Source organism: Telmatherina bonti (genome assembly GCF_933228915.1).
Source record: "Telmatherina bonti genome assembly, chromosome: 21".
Classification (NCBI taxonomy): Eukaryota; Metazoa; Chordata; class Actinopteri; order Atheriniformes; family Telmatherinidae; genus Telmatherina; species Telmatherina bonti.
In genome coordinates this window covers 27612953-27633188 of record NC_136630.1, presented here as the reverse complement: position 1 = coordinate 27633188, position 20236 = coordinate 27612953, and the positions used below count along the sequence as shown (strand labels likewise).

Genomic DNA, 20236 nt, shown 5'->3' with positions numbered 1-20236 from the left:
CACTCAGGAAAAAGATCCAAAGATACGACGGAATACTGCATATCTACTCACGACTGGGTTGGGTAGGTCAACGTGGAGGCTAGCTGCCGGAGATGGGAACGTCCACATGGCCACACACACTTCCCTTTGTGGAATACACTACTGGTGATGTCATTTGGTTGCTTTTTCCAATGCGACACACTGAAGCGCTCGTGTGTAATGCTACCAGGATGAAACCCTTCCTCCTGCCCCTCCTCCTCCTACTCACTGTTCGGATGGGGGTGGTTTTCTGCTCGCTCAGCGTTTCTCTTCCTTTCTGTGCTTCTTCTTGCTGTCTGGGTCTCAAACGTCGGTCGTTCAGTCAGCCATTTTTAATTTGGTCTTTAATTTTTGCATTTACTGTTTGTGGTCGTTGGGGGGGGGGGGGGGGGGGGGGGGTGGCGGTCTGCTTTTCATTCTGTTGTCCGGTTTCTTTTTGGCACCTTGATGATGATACCGGACGCGATGAGACAGGGGAAGGGGGGGTTTGAAGCTGCCGGCAGGTGAGCGGGACGGGCTACTCGTCGCTGCCGTCTTCGGCTCTGTCCGTGGTGCCGTTGTTGCTGCTGGCGGCGGCGTCTTTGTCCTCCTCCGTTTTGGCTCGCTTGGACTCGGGCGGCTCCTGCAGTTCTCCATTCTGCCGCTTGGTGGGGAGGGAAGCCGAGGCCGAGGCGTGGGTCGCCAGGAGGTGGAGAGGGTTCGCTGGGGACACAAACAGTTCAGGATTTATTCATTCATTCATTTTCTGAACCGCTTAATCCAATTCAGGGTGGCGGGGAAGCTGGAGCCTATCCCAGCAGTCTTTGGGCGACAGGCTGGGTACACCCTGGACAGCTCGCCAGTCCATCGCAGGGCCACACAGAGACGAACAACCACTCACGCTCACACTCACTCCTAGGGGCAATTTAGAGTAACCAATTAACCTAACATTATAGCAGCAGAATGATGATCTAGTTACTGGGTTGTTTTTTCCGAACTGGAATAAAAAAAAATTACTTGCATAAAAAAAGTTTTGTAACTTTTTTTGTTTTTAAATCTACAAAATTCAGCAATATCGAACAATTGTGAGAATCTCAATTTAAATAGAATCAGCCCTCAAAAAATCAGAACTGAATCTGTAGAAAAGCATATTGTCACAGCCCTACTAGCTTTTATTTCAAAGTCCAAACCTGCATCAGTTTCTTTTAAGCTTTACTTCTTAAACTTGTGTCTTTAATCCTGTTTTCATTGAATGTTCTTTTTCCTTTCTGTTGCTTTTCATTTTAATAGATGCTTCCTATTTCCTGTTGTTTTACAGTCTCCTGAAAGCAGCTTGAATCCCCGTTGCTGAAACGTGCTGCACAAATAAAACTTGCCTTTCTTTCATAAACATCGCTCATTTGTTCTTATTGATTCGTTGCTTCATTTCATCTGATTTTACTTCTAAACTTTTTAATCCAACTGTTTTCCATATGAGGATCCTCCACACCAGGAACCACCAGACTGTCGCCATGGAGATGGCCTTTGTCTGGGGGGGTCCTGCACTGCAGCTTTATGGTGATGGTGTGAACCTCAGCCAGCCATCATCTGGGAGGCCTCTGTGGTCATGGGTGGGGTGGCTCCCAGTGTAGACAGCCCCCCTCAAAATATAGTTCCCTTAAAGCCGGGGTAGATAATGTTGCTCAGAGACATGTTTTACTCTGGGTGAAGTGGTTCCTCGTCCTGATAGTAGTCTAAACATTCTGTAATCATGAACAATAAGAAATATAGTTAGACCCCTCAGTTTACTATAAATCTGTAAAAACTGACCAATCCAAACGTTCGGGTCCAATTACAGTTGTTCATTTCTTATATGTCATAAGCTTCTTCTCCCGGCTCCCCTCCTCCCCCTCCAGCAGCGCATGCCTCATAGCCACACCCTGCATATAAACAGCGTGTTAGGATGAAAATACAAAGTAGTGAAGAAGAAACTCGGAAGGCAAACATGGCTGAGAAAATGCTGGAAGGATTTCCCGACCCGGCTCGGTTTATTTGCCTCCTTCTGCTAAACAGCCGTTGGTGGAAAAAGGCTTCTGCTGCCATGTGCAAGTTCAGGTTGGGTGGGGAGTGGAGAGTGTGGGTCTTTCGTGTGTCATCTTTTAGTTAAATACCTGCCCTTAAACACATCTTCTATCATCTTCCTCTATGTTTATGTATCGCAGCGTGCCGTAAAGCGCATCTTGACTTAAATACTGCAGTAAAGCACCTCATGGTGGCGTAAATAGAGCCTCATAAAAAACGATAGACACGTTCTATCATCCAGAGGATAGATATCGTCATGTCGCCCAGCCCGATCAATCGTGATCCGGTAAAATCAACTTCAGGTTCCACATCCAGAACAATCTCACAGCACTGAAACCCAGACGGAGACTTTACTTCCAGTGACTGTGGAGGAAATTTGAGGTCTGAACCGCCATCCTGAGGATCTTTTACTGCTCCGCAGCACCACCTCTTGATGAGGGAGCGGTACTGCAGCTCCACTGACGGCCCTGAAGGAGCACCTCACACCTCTCTGCAGGACTTTTACACCTGGAGAGTGAAGCTGGGAGTTGTCATGGAAACCTGCATCCGATGTTCTGCTTTTCATGTAATAAATCACAAGCTGCTTACCAACACGGCTCCATTTAAAACTGACAATTTAGTGTCAAATCAAAGAAATAATCTTTTTTATCTACACACAAACCTCGTCGTGGTGTGATGCGATTCTTCTTCTTCTGTACTATTACTACTAAACTTCTGAGCCTATTTTGGTTCCCAGACACTTTTAACTTTGCCTTTATAAACAACATAAAAAAATGTTGATCATCTCCATGTTTGGCATCGTTATCCCAGCATGAATTCCCTTTAATCATCTGATCCTTGTTTCTTTACCTCAGCACTTTGGGCTAGAGCTCGGCGATATATCGAATATACTCCAGATATCATGGCTACTCCCCTGTGGCATATAGAAAATGTCTATATTTGTCATATTCGAGTATCCTGCTGTCACGCAGTTGTTTTTAGCTGTGGGCGGGGTTTTCTCCCTCCTCCTCGACTCTGCACCGCTTTGCACAGAGTTAAAAACAAGCGCACCTCCGGCAGCAGTAGCAATTCAATTCTACTTAATTTGTAACGCGCCACTTCACAACAATGTTGTCACAGGGCACTTTACATACACGAATCAACATACCGGTACACATCATTTCAAGCCAATTCATACATAGCCTATAATAGAAACCAACTGAGTGCAACTGAGTGGTTTGGATACCGGAGAGAGGATGTTGACCATCGAGCATCTCTCAAACCCGATGCTGTTGATAGACTTGTGTCTATGAACAACCTAGAACGTGCTGGTTCTTGGCACTAAGGTACAACACACCATGCACAAAATGCGACTGTTTTTTTAACTTTTGATTTATGCCACAAGAAGAAACACCCCCCCCAAAAAATGTTGTGAACTTTTCATTTTCACTTTATCAGGCAGCTAATTTTCATTTTACCGTTTTTTGAAAATCTGTGCATTTTTCTAGTGTTACTACAGTAACTCAATTATACAAGAAAGAACTTTATCATTTTATTTTTACTGCTGTTATGCACTGCACAAAACGTGCACTTGAATTTATATTATTTTCATACGTTGCATTTATTACATCATGCAAAGGCACTTTATTTTGTTTTAAAATGACGTTTCGGCCACTGCTTCAATTGTTCAATAAATACGGTTTTGATCAGTTTGCTTCGTTACAATTTCATCATTTTGGCATGAATGTTTAAAATCAGCATATCTTAATGCAGTATGAACTATTATGTTTTAATATAGACACAAAATTATCTTACTGATGTGATTGTATGCACCAAAGCATTCATTCAAGGCTAAGGTAAATATCGAGATATATATCGTATATCGTGACATGCCATAAAAATACTGGGACATTACTAAAAGGTCATATCGCCCAGCCCTACTTTGGGCTCAGAAACGGATGAAATGTGACAAAATGATGCATATAGGAAAGTAACCCAACACCTGATTGCCCATCTGAGCTACCTGTCCTGTTTCACGACGTCTATGGACATCAAACTCAACTAGGAAAGGTTAAAACCTGAACTTTGGAATGAAGGTGACGCTGGGATGGACACACCTCTGATGCTTAAAGCCGGCCGGATTGAGGAAAAGTGAAGCGTGAACACTGGCTCCGTTAGACTCACCTGAGCTGGCAGCGGTGCTGACGGGAACCAGGTGAGTCCCATTCTGTGTGATGGCCTTCACCGGGAGCTGATGCTGACCTAGCGGGGCCTGTTGCACGATGGTGACGGTGGTCAGCGGAGCAGCCCGAGAGCTCTGGATGATGCGGCTGACTCCACCTATAGAGGAAGCTGTGATGGACGGGACCGGCTCCACTTTTACTGCACATGGAGGAGAAAATAAAACAAACATGACTGCTGTGTTTCACAGCGACTCATCTGCCAGACGGGATCCTGAAGGACTGAAGATTTAGCAGATTTAGCAACCTTGAACCATTATTCATCTCATCTTCATCACCATCCGTTGCTAAGAGACCTCTATTTTCACCTGGACGTGACGATGAAGACACTTCCTGTCAGACTTTCCACCAATCAAAGAGCTTAAACTGACAGTAACGTCCCATCAGGACGAGCCAAAGATCAACAAGTGATGAGAAAAGGAGGAAAATAATGATCCCCGATCAGCGAACACGGAAAGTTTAAAGCTCTGCAGTCACCTTTCATCTCCTGGTGTTTCCCTCCGTTCTCCTGAGGTTCCGAGCTCGCAGCTGAAGCGGTCTGTCTGCCGATGGTTGCCATGGTGACGGCCGGGATCTGGTGGACGACGTGCACAACGGGGCTGCCCGCTGTTGAGACGATGGCTGGCGTTGCCATGGTGTAGGTCACAGGCTTCATGGTTGTTTGAGGCATCTGGCGCTGCACAGCAATCAGAACCGGCTGGTTACCGAGGGGGGAGCCTGACAGAGGCGAGGGGGCGGGAAAAGAAGATTTACAGCAGCTGCTGTTCGCTCAGAGAAACAGAAGTAAAAGGTTCGGGTCTCCAAGTGGACCCGGAAGGACGGGTCTCTTACCTGGGGAGTTCTGTGCAAAGCGGGCCTCCTGAATGACGGCGAGTTTGGGCTGGACCGTAGCGGGGGGCGTTGGGGTTGGCTCCGGCTCCATGGGGACTGGGGAACCTTCCCTGGAGAGACTGTCAGGGGTCTGGACCCCACTGGAGTGGGCAGAAAGTGCCCCTGTGTGGTTGGGGGAAGCTGGGGCGCTCCTGGGACGTGACAGAAGAAACCGGACTCATCAGTACTCGGTGCAAACCCGCCACACAGTGATGTGCACCATGGCAGCAGGGGTTACCTGGAGGAGAGGGGCCCCACGGGGGTCCGGAAGCAGGGCACCCCCCTGGGCCTGCGCTTCCTGAAGGCTTGTTCTATCAGCTTGCCCTCTGAGGACGGGTCGATCCTCCAGAAGGAACCTTTTCCCGGCTCCTCCTGGGAGCGGGCCACTTTGATAAAGTACCGGTTCAGGGACAGATTGTGGCGGATCGAGTTCTGCCGACACAAATAAAAACCCGTTTAGAACAGACCAGAGAAATTAAATCATGTTTGGTTACGGATGGATCACATCTGGAAACAGAAATTCTGAATTAATTGTGATTAATTCAAATAATAATTGTGATTGTTAGAAATCAAGTTGTTGGTTTTACCAGAACCTTACAGGAAAAGTTTAATCCTGTAAGAATATAATATATATATATATATATATATATATATATATATATATATATATATATATATATATATATATATATATATATATATTTTAGGGGTGGGAAAATCGAATCGAAAAATTGAAAATCAGGATTTCTTTGCTTCACAATTTTAAATTTTTGTAAAAAAATCTTTTTTTTTTTGTTTAAATAAATATAATCCATTCCAAAATTTTGGTCATTTTTTAAATTGTTTTTATTGATCTTTTTACTTGAAATCTTGGGCATTATAGCAGCAGAATGATTATCTGGCTACTGTGTTGTTGTTCCTAATTGAAATCACGAAAAATGACGAGCAAAAAAAAAAAAAAAAAAAAAGTTTTCTTCATTTTATTTGCTTTTAATCAACAAAGATTAGCAATATCGAAGAATTGTGAGAATCGCAATTTAAATCGAATCGGCACCCAAAAAAATCGGAATTGAATCGGGACAAAAGCATCATCACAGCCCTATTATTTATATATATATATATATATATATATATATATATATATATATATATATATATATATATATATATATATATATATATATATACATATATATATATATATATATATATATATACATATATATACATATACACATATACATATACATACATACATATATACATACATACACACACACACACACACACACACACACACATTTATATACATACATATATATATATATATATATATATATATATATATATATATATATATATACACACATATATACATACATACATATATATATATACATACATATACACATATATACATACATACATATATATATATACATACATATATATACATATATATATACACATACATATATATACATATATATATACACATACATATATATACATATATATATATATACATACATACATATACATATATATATATATATATATATACATACATACATACATACATATACATATATATAACCTCGAGAATGTTTCGATTCCACGATGCTTTATTCCTGATGGTTTTGGCGAAATACAGAGAACAGAACTCCATCACTTTTCTGATGCGAGCAGTCAAGGGTACGGACAGTGCTCTTACATTAGATTGGTGAGTGAAGACCAAGTGCACTGTTCCCTGCTTATGGGCAAAGCAAGAGTCGCACCAACCAAAATAGCCACCATACCAAGGTTGGAACTGACCGCTGCAGTAACTTCTGCAGCAGTAGGCAACACGCTGAAAGATGAGCTAGAGCTCAAGATCGATGAGGAATATTATTGGACAGATTCACAGGTGGTGCTTGGTTATATTGGCAATGAAGCGCGACGTTTCCATGTTTTTGTTGCAAACCGGGTCCAGAGAATCCGAGAAACCACCAGCATAAGACAATGGCATCATGTCGACACAGCAGAAAACCCTGCTGATCATGCCTCGAGAGGCCTTAAGGTGTCTGACCTCATCAAGTCAAATTGGTTTTCTGGTCCCAAGTTTCTATGGAAGAGAGAGATAACCATTAACCAGGTGTCAACAGAGCTGCAGTTGGGAGATCCAGAGGTGAGAGCTACACAAGTGTTGAAAACGGATGCTGCCAGACAATTTGACATCCAAGCACACCTGCTACGGTTCTCAAAATGGACCACAGCAGTCAGTGTTGTAGCTCGTATACAACGCCTGGCCAAGAGGATCAAGTCTTCAGAGCCTTTGAGTGTGGAAGAGAGAAGGAAAGCCACAATGACTCTTTTAAAGCTTGCACAGCAGGATGCATTTCCAGAAGAGTTGAACATGCTCAGTCAGAAATCAGCAAAACTGCCTTGCAATCATCAACTTTACCAGCTCGACCCGTTCCTTTGGGATGGGACAATAAGAGTAGGAGGAAGGTTGAGAAAGTCACCTCAACCCTTTGAGTTGAAACACCCAGCAATCCTTCCAAAAAATGGTGCTGTCACAAACCTACTCATCGGACATCATCATAACAAAATACAACACCAAGACAAACCCTTAACGAACTAAGGGCCAGTGGATACTGGATTGTGGGCGGAAGCAAAGCTGTAGCCCAATACATTAGGCAGTGTGTACGGTGCAGAAGAGCTCGTGCACCAACAGAAGAACAACGGATGGCAGATCTGCCCAGCGATCGTGTGGATCCCTCACCGCCATTCTCTTATTGTGGCATGGACTGCTTTGGTCCCCTTTATACCAAGCAGGGACGCAAAGAACTAAAACGGTATGGCCTTCTTTTCACATGCCTTTGTTCCAGAGCAGTGCACATAGAAATGTTAGAGGATCTATCGACCGATGTCTTCATCAATGCCCTAAGATGCTTCATTGCTATTCGTGGGGCCGTGAGACACATCAGATCAGATCAGGGCACAAACTTTGTTGGGGCAAAAAATGAAGTGGCGAGAACCCTGAAAGAACTTGATAAGGAAAGGGTGGCTGCGTACTTGGCGGATCAACAATGTGACTTTCAGATGAACACACCGTGCTCAAGTCACGCTGGAGGAGCGTGGGAGCGTCAAATCAGAACCGTAAGAAGCGTGCTGAACACAGTGCTTGCCCATAGTGCTGGAAGATTGGATGATGCTTCGTTAAGAACATTCCTCTACGAAGCCATGTCCATTGTAAATAGTCGCCCGCTCACTGTTGATAACATCAATGATCCCACAAGTTTGGAGCCCCTCACACCAAACCACTTAATCACCATGAAGTCCTCCGTTCCACTCCCCCCACCTGGTCGGTTCATCAAGGAAGACCTGTATGCAAAAAAACGGTGGAGAAGAGTCCAGTATCTATTGGAGCAGTTTTGGCACAGATGGAGGAAGGAGTACCTGGGAAACATTACTCTGAGACAACAACGGCATTTGCCTCGGCGTAATGTGGATGTGGGTGATGTGGTGATCATCAAGGAGGAGGATGTCCCGAGAAATGAATGGAAACTTGCTAGAGTTGTTGAAGTACATGCAGATGATGATGGTCTTGTACGGAAAGTGAAAGTGCAGATTGGAGAACGAAATTTAGGAAAAGACGGTAAACGACTCAGCCCATCATCCATTGTTCAAAGACCCATTCAGAAATTAGTGGTCTTGGTAAAGAATAGCTAAAGGATACAGAAAGAGGTCCATCATTCTTTGATTTGATGTCCCTTGAGTTAAATTACACTGTAGCACACCCATTCAATGTATTATTTTGAGTTGCGATGTAAATTCTATTGGAGATATTTTCAACTGATGAAAATATTTGTTGTGGCAAACATGGTTCATTTAAATGTAAGTTATGGAATTACCACTGAAAGTCTAATGAAGAGTGTTTAACATCTCCATTTATCCTTATCAAAGGTAATTGGTGGGAGTGTAACTGACACTTGTGTGGTTGTTTATGCGTTTCCATGGCAACGTTGAAACAGTGGTAAGAATTGTTTTTTTTTTTTTATATGTTTATAATCACATACTTGCATTCTGCCTCATAAGGTTATTGTTGTACGTTTTAAATTTACTTGGTAAAATCTGTTGGGTTGTTAAGTTTACATGAGTCACATGACCCGGAAGTGACAATGCGAGTTGGACAAAAAGAAAGAGACATCACGGACAGAAAAAAAGGACATTTGCACTCATCGAACTATCTACCACTGGTTTTACGTGGCATACACGGTAATGACTGTGTTTTATTTTATCCACTGTGAAAGCTAATATGTGATGTTGTTGTTAAAACACTGTTATTTCCAGTTTTCACGGTGTTCCATGAATCTGCAAAGGAGAAAATAAACGATTGTGGACATCAGTAAGAAGCGTGGACTCATTTCAACCAGGGCAGATACAGTGAAAACGTGACCTAATCCATACAAGGCTACAGCACAGCATCGCTTTCGATCCTGGGTCGCTACGGAGTCGTCAGCTAATCCATATCAAGCTACACGCCAGCTAAAGGCTACATCTTGGGCAGCTGCCGGCTTTAGAGAACTTCGTTAAGTGCTTCACCACATCAAGCTACAACAAGCTAAAGGCTACACGTACATCGCGACGATCGTGACGCTTCTCATCCTGCAGCAATAAGAGCTTCGGATCAGCAGACATTCCCTGGAGCAACATCGGACTTCGAAGTGAACACCAGGTGATTCTGTGCAATCGTTTATGCCTTAAAACGGATGGATCGAACCCGAACTAGAGACTACTGATAAAAAAAAAAAAAAAAAAAAAAAAAAATGTACAATGGAAATTTGTTGAATGTATTTTGCTTACCCGAGAGTTGAAAGGTGAATTCAATCAATATTATATGGTCAGCACTGTTTGAATCTAATATTGCTATTAAGCTGGAAACTAACCTGATACAAGTCACCAAAAGGTGGTAATTAGTTATTTGTGTTGTTTTGGTTATTCTTTAATGAGATACAGCTCCCATATTCTCGTGCCTCAGTTTACTTACCTTGATTTTCAAGTGATATCCTAAAGTTTAAATGTCCTTAAACAGTGACAGACAATATAATATGTCAGAGGTGCAAGAAGAAGAGAAGATAGATGAGGAGAGAAGGGCTGTGTCTGAGAAATCAGAGTCTAGAGTCAGGAAATCTTCTCGTGAAAGAAAATTAACACAAAAAATGAAAGAGCTGAAAGAGATGGAATTGATTCACAAAGAGAGTAAGTTTAAAGCAACTTATGGAAAATGGAAAAGTAAAGTTAGAGACTTTAGGACCAGATTAAAACAAGCCTGCTCTGAGGGAGAGTTGTGCAATATGATGGATGAAACTGAGAAGCTGGAGTCTGAGATGAAGGAACTGTATGACAGCATTAGGCTCCATGGTGTACCAAGTCAAGAGATACGGAGAAAAATCGATGCATGTGTAGCTGTAACAGCAGACCTGCTTCAGTTAATGAGAGTGCGACTAACTGAAGCTGATGAAGAGTTTGATGCCGCGGCAGAGAAATCAAGACTGTGCATACTTCTTGACAATGATTATGCCAAGTCTATATATGGATCCACAGCCTCCAGAGTTACCGCACCCAGCCACCATCATTCTGACCATCTCTCCGAGACACCTAGCATGTAGATGTAACGTTTATTTTATCAAACAAGTCCTTGTAGTTAAATGTGATTAGTAGTTTGTGTTTCTGAGCCTGATTGAGCTAGTTAGTGATAGTTATGGTGTGAGCCAGGTTTTATCCTGTAAATTAGTAGCTTCACATGAACGCCTTTGTGATGGTTTCACTGTTCATGTATCAACAAGGTCTGAGCTGAAAGCTGATTTAATCTAGTTATTAAACAATTCAAATCAACACAGCGTAGATATTTAAATGCTCTCTGGACCACTTTGTACTGGGAAAATGGCCACCCCAACGCTACATATGTTAGGACCCTGCAGTCCTTGGATACCTGCAGTGCCAGTGGGGGTCCCCTGTGGTTAAAAAGCAGCTTTCACTGTGTTCTTTGAGCTATTTCTGTGCAGCCTGCTGCCATGAAGGGGGTGGCACAAATGTTTTAGCAGCAAGTGTCAAACTGGCACCTGCATGAACTCCAGGATGCAGGTTTTCCAGCAAAACTGATAAATACGACATCAGGAAGCGGTCTGAAGTTTCCCTGAACCAGCATCAGTTACTGGTAAAGTTTTACAACAAACAAATGAAAGACTCGCCAACTGGCGCATTTCACGATGAAGGTCTACCCAACACACCTTTGACCCGTGTTGAGCCCTTCATCCGTCACTCATAACACACACTTCTGCTACAGACAAACTAAACACCCATCCTGCTTCATCCAAGCGCCTCACATTCATCTAAATCTCAAACAGTCGTCATCAAATGACACAGAAAGAGAATAAAGCTGGAAATCCACCAATCAGAGAAGCAGGAAGCTGCAAACTAAAAGCACTTTTGCAAAAGAACTTCCAGAAAAAGATGCTAATTTGCATCAACCCAACTCACTTCTCTGCATTTAGCTTGAATATTTAGATGAAGACTGAGATAAACACTGACCTGCCAGCCTTTATCAGCTGTTCTGTAGTAGGGATAGTTCTTGGTGATGTGGGTGTATATTCCATTCAGTGTGAGCTGTTTATCTGGAGCCATGGTGATCGCTTGGACTATTAGCTGCGCATATGAATACGGTGGTTTGGAGTCGTCCTGCAGAAGATACGAAGCAAAATCAAATTAATGTGCACATGCAGAAACACAGACAAGTTTACGACCGCATCCTCTTCACAATAATATCCATACATCCCTCTAAAAAGACATGAAAATATTATTCATTCATTCATTTTCGCTTAGTCCAGAGGTGGGAAACTCCAATCCTGGACGGCCGCAGTTTTCCCTGCTGCAACACATCAGACATAATTATCAGACTGGGACAGAGGTAGACATCAAACTCTGCACAAGTCTGCTAATCAGCCATTGATTTGAGTCAGGTGTGTTGCAGCAGGGAAACTACTAACACTTGCCCACCCCTGGCATAGTTCGATTCAGGGTGGCAGGAATCTGGAGTCTATCCCAGCAGTGACTGGGCGAGAGGCAGGTACACCTGGACACATCGCCAGTCTGTCACTGATAATTATTATAATACATAAAATTATTTTCTTTCATCTGCATAACTGCATTATACTTTCCTTCCTGTTGTTTTTTCCCCTTTATTTAGTTATTTATGCTACTTTTTACATACTAATCACATTAAAGTACCAACTCAGCTGCTTTTTGGCGCCACTGTACATTAAAAACGTCTTTTGTCCTTATTCCAGCCATAGAGGATCATTATTTTTCTTCTTTTCTCATCACTTGTTGATCTTTGGCTGCTCCTGATTGGACGTTACCGTCAGTTTAAGCTCTCTGATTGGTGGAAAGTCTGACAGGAAGTGTCTTCATTGTCATGTCCAGGTGAAAATAGAGGTCTCTTAGCCACATGGTGATGAAGATGTGATGAATAATGACGTTATCATGGATCATTTACCATCTAGAGTCTCTGAATAAACACTGCATGTTGTGGCTGGATTGTAAACCTCCTGGATGGATAGAAATGCTTGGAAAACGTCTGGAGATTCCCTAAAGCAGTGGTGTCTAAAGTCTGTCCACAAGAACTGCTGTCCTGCAGGTTTTCTCTGTATCCCTGCTCCAACGCACATATGGCCCTTTCCCATTAGTATCAGCGGATCTCGACTTAACTCGCCTCGGCTCTGTTTGTAGGGTTTTCCACTCAGCTTTTGTACCCCTTCACTGGTACTTATTTAGTAACTCCTCTAAGTCAGGTTGTGTGTGACATCGCCAGACTGCGTGCCGCTATTGGTCAGGGGCGCGGCCAATCAGAGGTCAGGAAGTGACATCAGAGCGACTCCAACTCGCAAGTTGTTTACATTACGTGACAAGCAATGGTGCAACAAAAGTTTGTTCCGTGGTCCAACACTGAGGTGGAGACGTTTCTTTGTTTGGTTGCTGAGGGAAGGATACAGAGGGAACTAGATGGAGCGACACCAAATGAAAAAATCTATCGAGAGCTTTCCGACTCAATGGCTACGGCTAGCAAAGGAGTGTGTCGAGAGAGGCTGAAAAAGCTGAGAAGTGACTATCGGCAGGTCAAGGACCACAATGGTCGAAATGGATCAAACAGATGAGACTGGAAGTGGTTCCAACAAATGGATACGATTTATGGTCAGCGACCGATGAGCCGCAGACCAGGTAGCAGATTGCCTCTAGGTCTTGTGTTGTTATAGAGCTTGTCGTGCACAACACTGATGTCACAGCGATTTCACACAAACCCCGCCCATTTTAGACCTGGTACTAAACTGTAATGGAAAAGAAACAGGACCAAGCTGAAACCAGTTGAGTTGAGACAAGCTGATACTAATGGAAAAGAGCCAATAGTTCTACTCAGTGGCTCACAAAGTTTAGTCAGGCGAGTTGGAGCCGAGATACATGGAAAAGATGCAGGACTGCGGCCCTAAAGGGTCAGATATCCATCACTATTTACCCCACCCAGTAACACACCACCCTCCTGAGACACTGCTGTATATATATATGTGATAACGCCAGCGGTGATTCAGACAGGAAAAACTAAGCAAACATGCACAGTTTATTTATAACTGCTGGCATATTTACATATTACATATTTGGGCAACATTCAATATAATAAAAACTGTTTCTATATGTGATTTCTTGGTAAATTAGTCCAACCTCTCGCTCTCACCTTTGGGCTGTCTTCACCCGACGCCTCCTTGTCGTTTTCTGATTGGGAGTTGTCTCCCATGAGGTCGGAGGCGAGAACGCGGCTCGTCCTGTAGCTGGAGAGCCCCGCCCCCCGCGGACTTGACGGACAGGAGTTTGCAGCGCTGCAGAAACGGATTAAAAGCAGGACTTTAAGAGTTGGGATGAAGGTCAGGGTGAGAAAGGTCACACGGATCTTACCTTATGGTGCCGGTGGGTGAGGGCAGTGGGCTCATGAGGTGGGCGATATTGTCGGGAATGTTAATGGTCAGTGGGGAGATCTGGGGCTGGACGGGCTTGACCGGTGATTCCGGCACGTTCCTCGGCTCCTTCTTGTCATTGGACAGGGCTGTGAATGTGATCTTTATGCTTGTGCTGGGGAAGCGGAAACAGCACCTGAAACGACAAATGAAGCCATGAAACCGGTGACGTGAACTAATTTCTGTCCAGACAAACCTGCCTGGCAACAAGCACGCCACGGCAGTCAGAACGAAGCCCAGAGAGGAGCCCGGAGTCAGCCTCATGTTTAAATATGGACATACACCAACAGCATTATATAACATATCACGCCTAACACGTCTAATTTGCTATGAATGCAGTCGGCTATATCTGGACTAAATGTTGACAGCTGAACATGACCGACTGCAATAATCCAGATGTTAGTAGTTTTTTTTTGTAAGTTACAACACAAAAATCAGTCAAGGTTGGGAAATATGGACATATGTCATTAAAAACAGAAAATAAATTAAAAATAACAGAAAATTTTTAGATTTAATTTGATTTTATCAGATTAAACACCTGATATTTCAATCACCTCCAGCTGATTTGGTCATTCTTTAGCATTTTAATATTGTGCATGCAGTGAATAAAATAATAAAACCATTCAACAAGTCCGGAGGGTTTCAGTAAAGGAGCTAAAGCTGGACTCCAAAGCCTGGTTCTGCACTGAGAACGGTCATTCATCAATAGACCAATCAGTTTTTAGGAGGATAATGGTAACGGTTAGTGATGTGTCATTCATGAACGAACCGGCTCTAAGAACTGCTTCTTTGTGGTGAACTAAAAGAATCAATTCTGGTCTAAAAGAGAGTCAAATGGTCAGAAGGGACGAGACTTTTTTTTTTTTTTTTTTTTTTTAACAGGCATACCATGCGATCAAAGAGATGAAGATCATGACACTTTAAAGAAGGAAGGACCTCTTCGAATTCCACCCTTGTTCAGGTAGACGTGCACACAGGGACTTGCAACACAAAACAAGAAAACTGGAAAAATGGTCAACTTTTGTCGCCGTCTGATGGCACCACAGCCAATCAGAGAGGGTTTTACTGACTGATTATGTGGCACAGTGGTTCCCAAACTTTGTCTGCAAGGCTCCTTTTTCCATCAATGACAATAATATCATTCTTCTGCATCAGTTAATAAGGAATCTCTGCAAACTACTTCAGGTGAGCAGAGTTTTCAACGAGATGCACGCTGCTTTTACTAGCAAAACAAAGTTTTATACATTTTTTTGGTTTTTAATATATGAAAATCAGCAATATCAAAGAAATTTTGAGAATCGCAGTTTAAATAGAATCGGCACCCAAAAAAAAAAAAAAAAAAAAAAAAAAAAAATCAAAATTGAATTGAATCGGGACGAAAGCATATCATCACAGCCCTACAATTTTCATCATGTTGCGGTGAGGAAAGGGGCCCCTGGAACACTCTTGGCCCAGGGGCCTGTACACTTTTAATCTGGCCCTGGTGCCTCCCTTGTGATAACTCTGGGCCCCCCTGGGGGCCCCGTCCCATGATGTTCATCAGGATGTTTCCTTGTTTTTCATAGGATGAACCAGCGGTGTTTTTTTTTTCTGGAAACATTAAGATTCCTGTCAGTTTGAGCAAAACTCAACTCGTCACGCTTCACGTTTCATCTGTCAGATGCTGCAGTAAAAATGCCAAAATTCCCTCCAATATCACAACCAATCACATTTCTCAGAGACAAGCGATCCAAGAGCGTGATGTGCGACACTGCCGCTGTTGTTGCATACCGTGTGTTGGGTTTCATCTGGGATGCCATTAATTTCGCCTGTTGCCCCTTGTGTGTCGAGCCCAGGGGTGTAGAAGTACTGACCACATTCACAGAGAGGTCAGACTTAAATTTCAAACAGGTATGTTAGTGAATTTAATGTCTCATATTGTTCAGACTGGTTTTTATTTACTTGGTGTGGCTCTGTGTTCAGTTGTTCCTTTAAAGGTTTGGTTAACATGTTAAACATAACTACATTTTACAAGAAAAGCTCTTGTGACACCCCCCAAAACAAACTTTTTTACCAGCAAACTAGCCCCTCTTAAAGTGAAACTAAATGAAGACCTATTTGGGAGCTGAAAGAGTTGACTCTTCTGAAGGAGTCGAGTCAAAAAGAGCTGAACTTCCCGTCACTAGTGGCAGTGTGATCTGGACCAGTCCAAAGATCCAGTTTCTGTGATGGTGTGAGGCTGGATCAACGCCCCTGGCAACACATTTACATTTCTGTTATGGCAACAGTAATGCAGAAAGAGCATGTTGATGGTTTAGAGCAACATATGCTGCGTTCAAGACCACATTTTCCCCCCCAAAGCTATCCATGCACTTTTCAACCAGACAAGGCAAACCCAGTCTGCACACAGCATAAAGTCACGGCTAAAGGAGGAGGAGGCTACGGCTGCGTGGCCAGGGCCAACACAAGCAGTATTGTGAAACACCTTAATATTCACTGCAGGGAAAATTACATAACATAACTAAACTTCTTCCCACTCCTTTTTACCACAAAATGTATTTAATTATTGAATTGAAGAGGAATTATTATTATCAATATTGTGAATATTATTTTCTTCCTTAATATACACATGTATGTATTGGTATGTACATATATTTTCTTATCTTCTTTGTTCAAAACATAAAAAATAAACTAAAAACTAAAACTTACCGATTCCAAGTAAAAGTCTTACTGTACCAGCTGTGCTGCATGTACAGCAAGCTATCTCTGTGTTTACGTGTTTCCCATAATATCTCAACTTTCATTTTTCTGATTTATCTTTGCAAATACAAAAATTAATTAGTTTGAGTGATGAAAAAGAAAACACACAGAGCAATGTAAACAAGAGTCTGACTCCACAGAGCCACAACAAATGAACCAAAACCCAAATAAAGCTCTGTTGTAGCATAACTTACATGCCTACAACTTATGTTTTGGAATAATTACTATATTATCAGTTTCTTCAATTAGGAAAAATAAGATAGTTCCTACAAGGCTGAGCTCCACTGGAGGTGTTGCTAACATGGACGTTACTTGTGTTTTAAGCTTCAGCGTGGTGCTTCACGGTGCAACATTAACTTAATCATGAACAGACTACAAAACGGAACTGAAAAAAACTACAAAATCCAAGTTTATCAATGAACTTCGTTACGTTCTTTGCATATGGTAAGGAGCGCGTGCATTGTTATGCAGCATGCCTATTAGGGCTGTGACGATATGATTTTGTCCCGATTTGATTTAGATTTTTTTTGGGTGCCGATTTGATTTAAATTGCGATTCTCACAAAATATTAAAATATTGCTGATTTTTGTAGATTAAAAACCAAAAAAAAGTATAAAACCTTGTCTTGTTCGTCATTTTTCTTGATTTCAATGAGGAAAAAAACAACAACACGGTAGCCGGACCATCATTCTGCATCTATATTGCCCAATAAGACTAGCAAAAAGATCAACAAAAACAATAAAAATGACAAAAATTTAATAACGGATTATTTTTATTAAATTAAAAGAAAAAGATTTTTTTTTTTTTTTTTTAAATTGTGAAGCAAAAAAACCCCCGATTTCCGATTTTCCACCCCTAGTGTCTAGTGTACTGTTATTGGCACCATTGGCTGAGAGATGATAGAAATGTCGTTTCACAAATTTCACAATGTTGCGGTGGGGATGGGGGGCCCCTGGAACACTCTGGGCCCAGGGGCCTGTGCACTTTTAGTCCGCCCCTGTCCACGGTGCAACATTAGCTCAATCATAAACAAACTACAAAACGGAGCAGAAAAAAACTACAAAATCCAAGTTTATCAATAAAGTTCGTTACTTTTCTGCATATGGTAAGGAGCATGGTTAGGCAGCATGCCTGTCATGGAGAGTTCATGTGACGTTGTTGGTATACACACGAACCGCACGTATCATGCATGGTGCTGGTTGACACAGCACGTGCGCCGCCGCTGCAGGCGAACAAAACAATAACAACACAATAAAACACACCAATCCGTTAAATCCTCGGATTTCTTTTCACATCAAGCGAATATTAAACTTACATCCGTGGAAGCTGGAGAGGTGGAGCCCCTCTTCTCTGGAACACCCCGTCTACAAACACCCCGTTTTTACCGAGGCACCGGAGGTAGAAGTCCCCCGTGCCCGTGCCGGCCTCTCCGGCGGTGAATATTTCCAGGTGACGCCGGGATATGAAGCTGGAGTGCCCCATGCTGACATCCACCGACCCCTGAGAGGAATTCCGCCCGATGGTCACCGACCTTTTCTTCATCAGATACTCGAATTCTCGGCCCTCCAACCGGGCTACCGCCGACCCCGACATCCCGCTTACCACCGCCATCTTCCAAGGTGTCTGATAAAGATTTGGAGGTGTGTATTAAATGCAAATGTTGAAGCGGATGGAGGGAATTATGAAGGTGATTTTTTTTGGGGGGGGGGGGTGGGGGGGGGGGAATCCAATCTTACACCGTGGATAATTTAGCTAGAAACGTGCCAGACCGGGGACAGAGCGGATCCGACCCACCACGGTGAAAAAACAGGGAGTAGCAACAGCCAATCAAAAGAGGCCAAATGGGCGTAAGTCTTGTGACAGATAACCATTTCCACCAATTAGAAACTTGCCTGGGTAAGCAGCTGTGCGGTGTTTACCAATGACAACAATAATAAAAATAGCCGTAGAAAACAGAGGTTGGTTGCGGTGCAGGCTGACACGCAGACGCACGCGGGGATACAAACCAAGGCGGTAAAGTAAAGTAAAGTAAAGTAAAGTAAAGTATAGTAAAGCGGCCTCTAGGCGTGGGATGTGGAAAGATTTAAGTCCACGAGAAGTGGACACAGGGGCGGATTAAAAGTGCACAGGCCCCTGGGCCCAGAGTATTCCAGGGGCCCCCATTCCCCACCGCAACATTGTGAAAATTGTGAATGATACACTGTGAAACGACATTTCTATCATCTCTCAGTCAGTGGTACTAATAGAAATACACTAAATACTGTGGTGTAACTATCTGGCTTTTACGGACATTTTGTTTTATGTCCAAACTGCTGGTGTTTGCCCTATGTGGGCCCTACATGGGCCCCAAGTGGGCGTGGGCCCCTGGGCCTGTGCCCTTATTGCCCATTGGATAATCTGGCCTTGAGTGGGCGGGAGGGCCACTTTTGTCTTTCATTTCAATACCAAGCGGCAACCTCCGGTGGTTAAAAGTGAAGCCTATGCTGAAGTGCATAAAACTGCAGTTCCCCTTCATCCACTAGGGGCTCCAAAACATCCCCATCCCCATAGACTCCCATGTTAAAAAGACCAAGTTCACAGCAGAAATAAACATGTTTACAGCCTGGTTCAAAAATCTATTTTAGGTTTATTAGGTCAGGTTTATCTTCATGACAACTGTGGGGGGAGTGCATTTTTTTCTAATTTGCCCATTTAAAAAGTAATTTAATCTCGAAATTTGGCATATTTAGGGGCGTGTACTTTTGATTGACAGGTACCAATCTACAGTTTCAAGTCAGAAGAACGTAGAACAACTGCGGTTTTTAGACGGTTAACAACATAACTTATCTTTAGCCCGCTTACCTCTTAGCTGGTTAGCTCCTGTTATCTTCAGGTTAGTTCGGTTAGCTTTTAGCTACAGGCAGCTCGGAGTCAGTCATCCACCATGACGCTCACAGTCCCCCTCTCAGCTCTACCTCTTTGCCCATATATGTATTTTCCGGGTGAGACAACGTGCATGCCTCTGCCAAGATGGCAATGGTAGGAACCGCCCACTGAGCTTCAGCGTAGCTCTTCAGAAACTTATGGGTGACGTCACGGAGGCTCTGTCCATCTTTTTATATAGAGTCTATGTTCAATACGCATTATTAACTAACTGTCTCTCTCTAAAAACATTAAAGGTAATTTATTTTCAAGATTAAGTTTCTTTTTTTCTTTTCCTCAACATCACACAAAAAATCTGTTTTTAAATCATGACGGAGGGTAAAACCCTCCCTCAACTAAGAAAAAAACGCGCGTTATATGGCATACCATTAGCAATAGACT

At 42.8% G+C, this 20236-nt stretch overlaps 1 protein-coding gene across 1 annotated transcript; it reads right to left on the bottom strand.

Annotated features, from left to right (window-relative positions):
• Window positions 1–535: 535 nt before the first annotated feature.
• foxk2a (forkhead box K2a) lies at window positions 536–18614 on the bottom strand (the record flags this gene model as incomplete). The annotated part of the gene is made up of 9 exons (XM_079260637.1): window positions 18249–18614; window positions 14136–14330; window positions 13918–14059; window positions 11724–11870; window positions 5386–5579; window positions 5109–5299; window positions 4755–4994; window positions 4222–4419; window positions 536–720 (listed from the first exon to the last, which is right to left on the bottom strand). The coding sequence occupies exons 1-9, from the start codon at window positions 18542–18544 to the stop codon at window positions 536–538; spliced, it is 1788 nt and encodes a 595-aa protein (XP_079116763.1). The 5' UTR covers window positions 18545–18614.
• Window positions 18615–20236: the final 1622 nt, after the last annotated feature.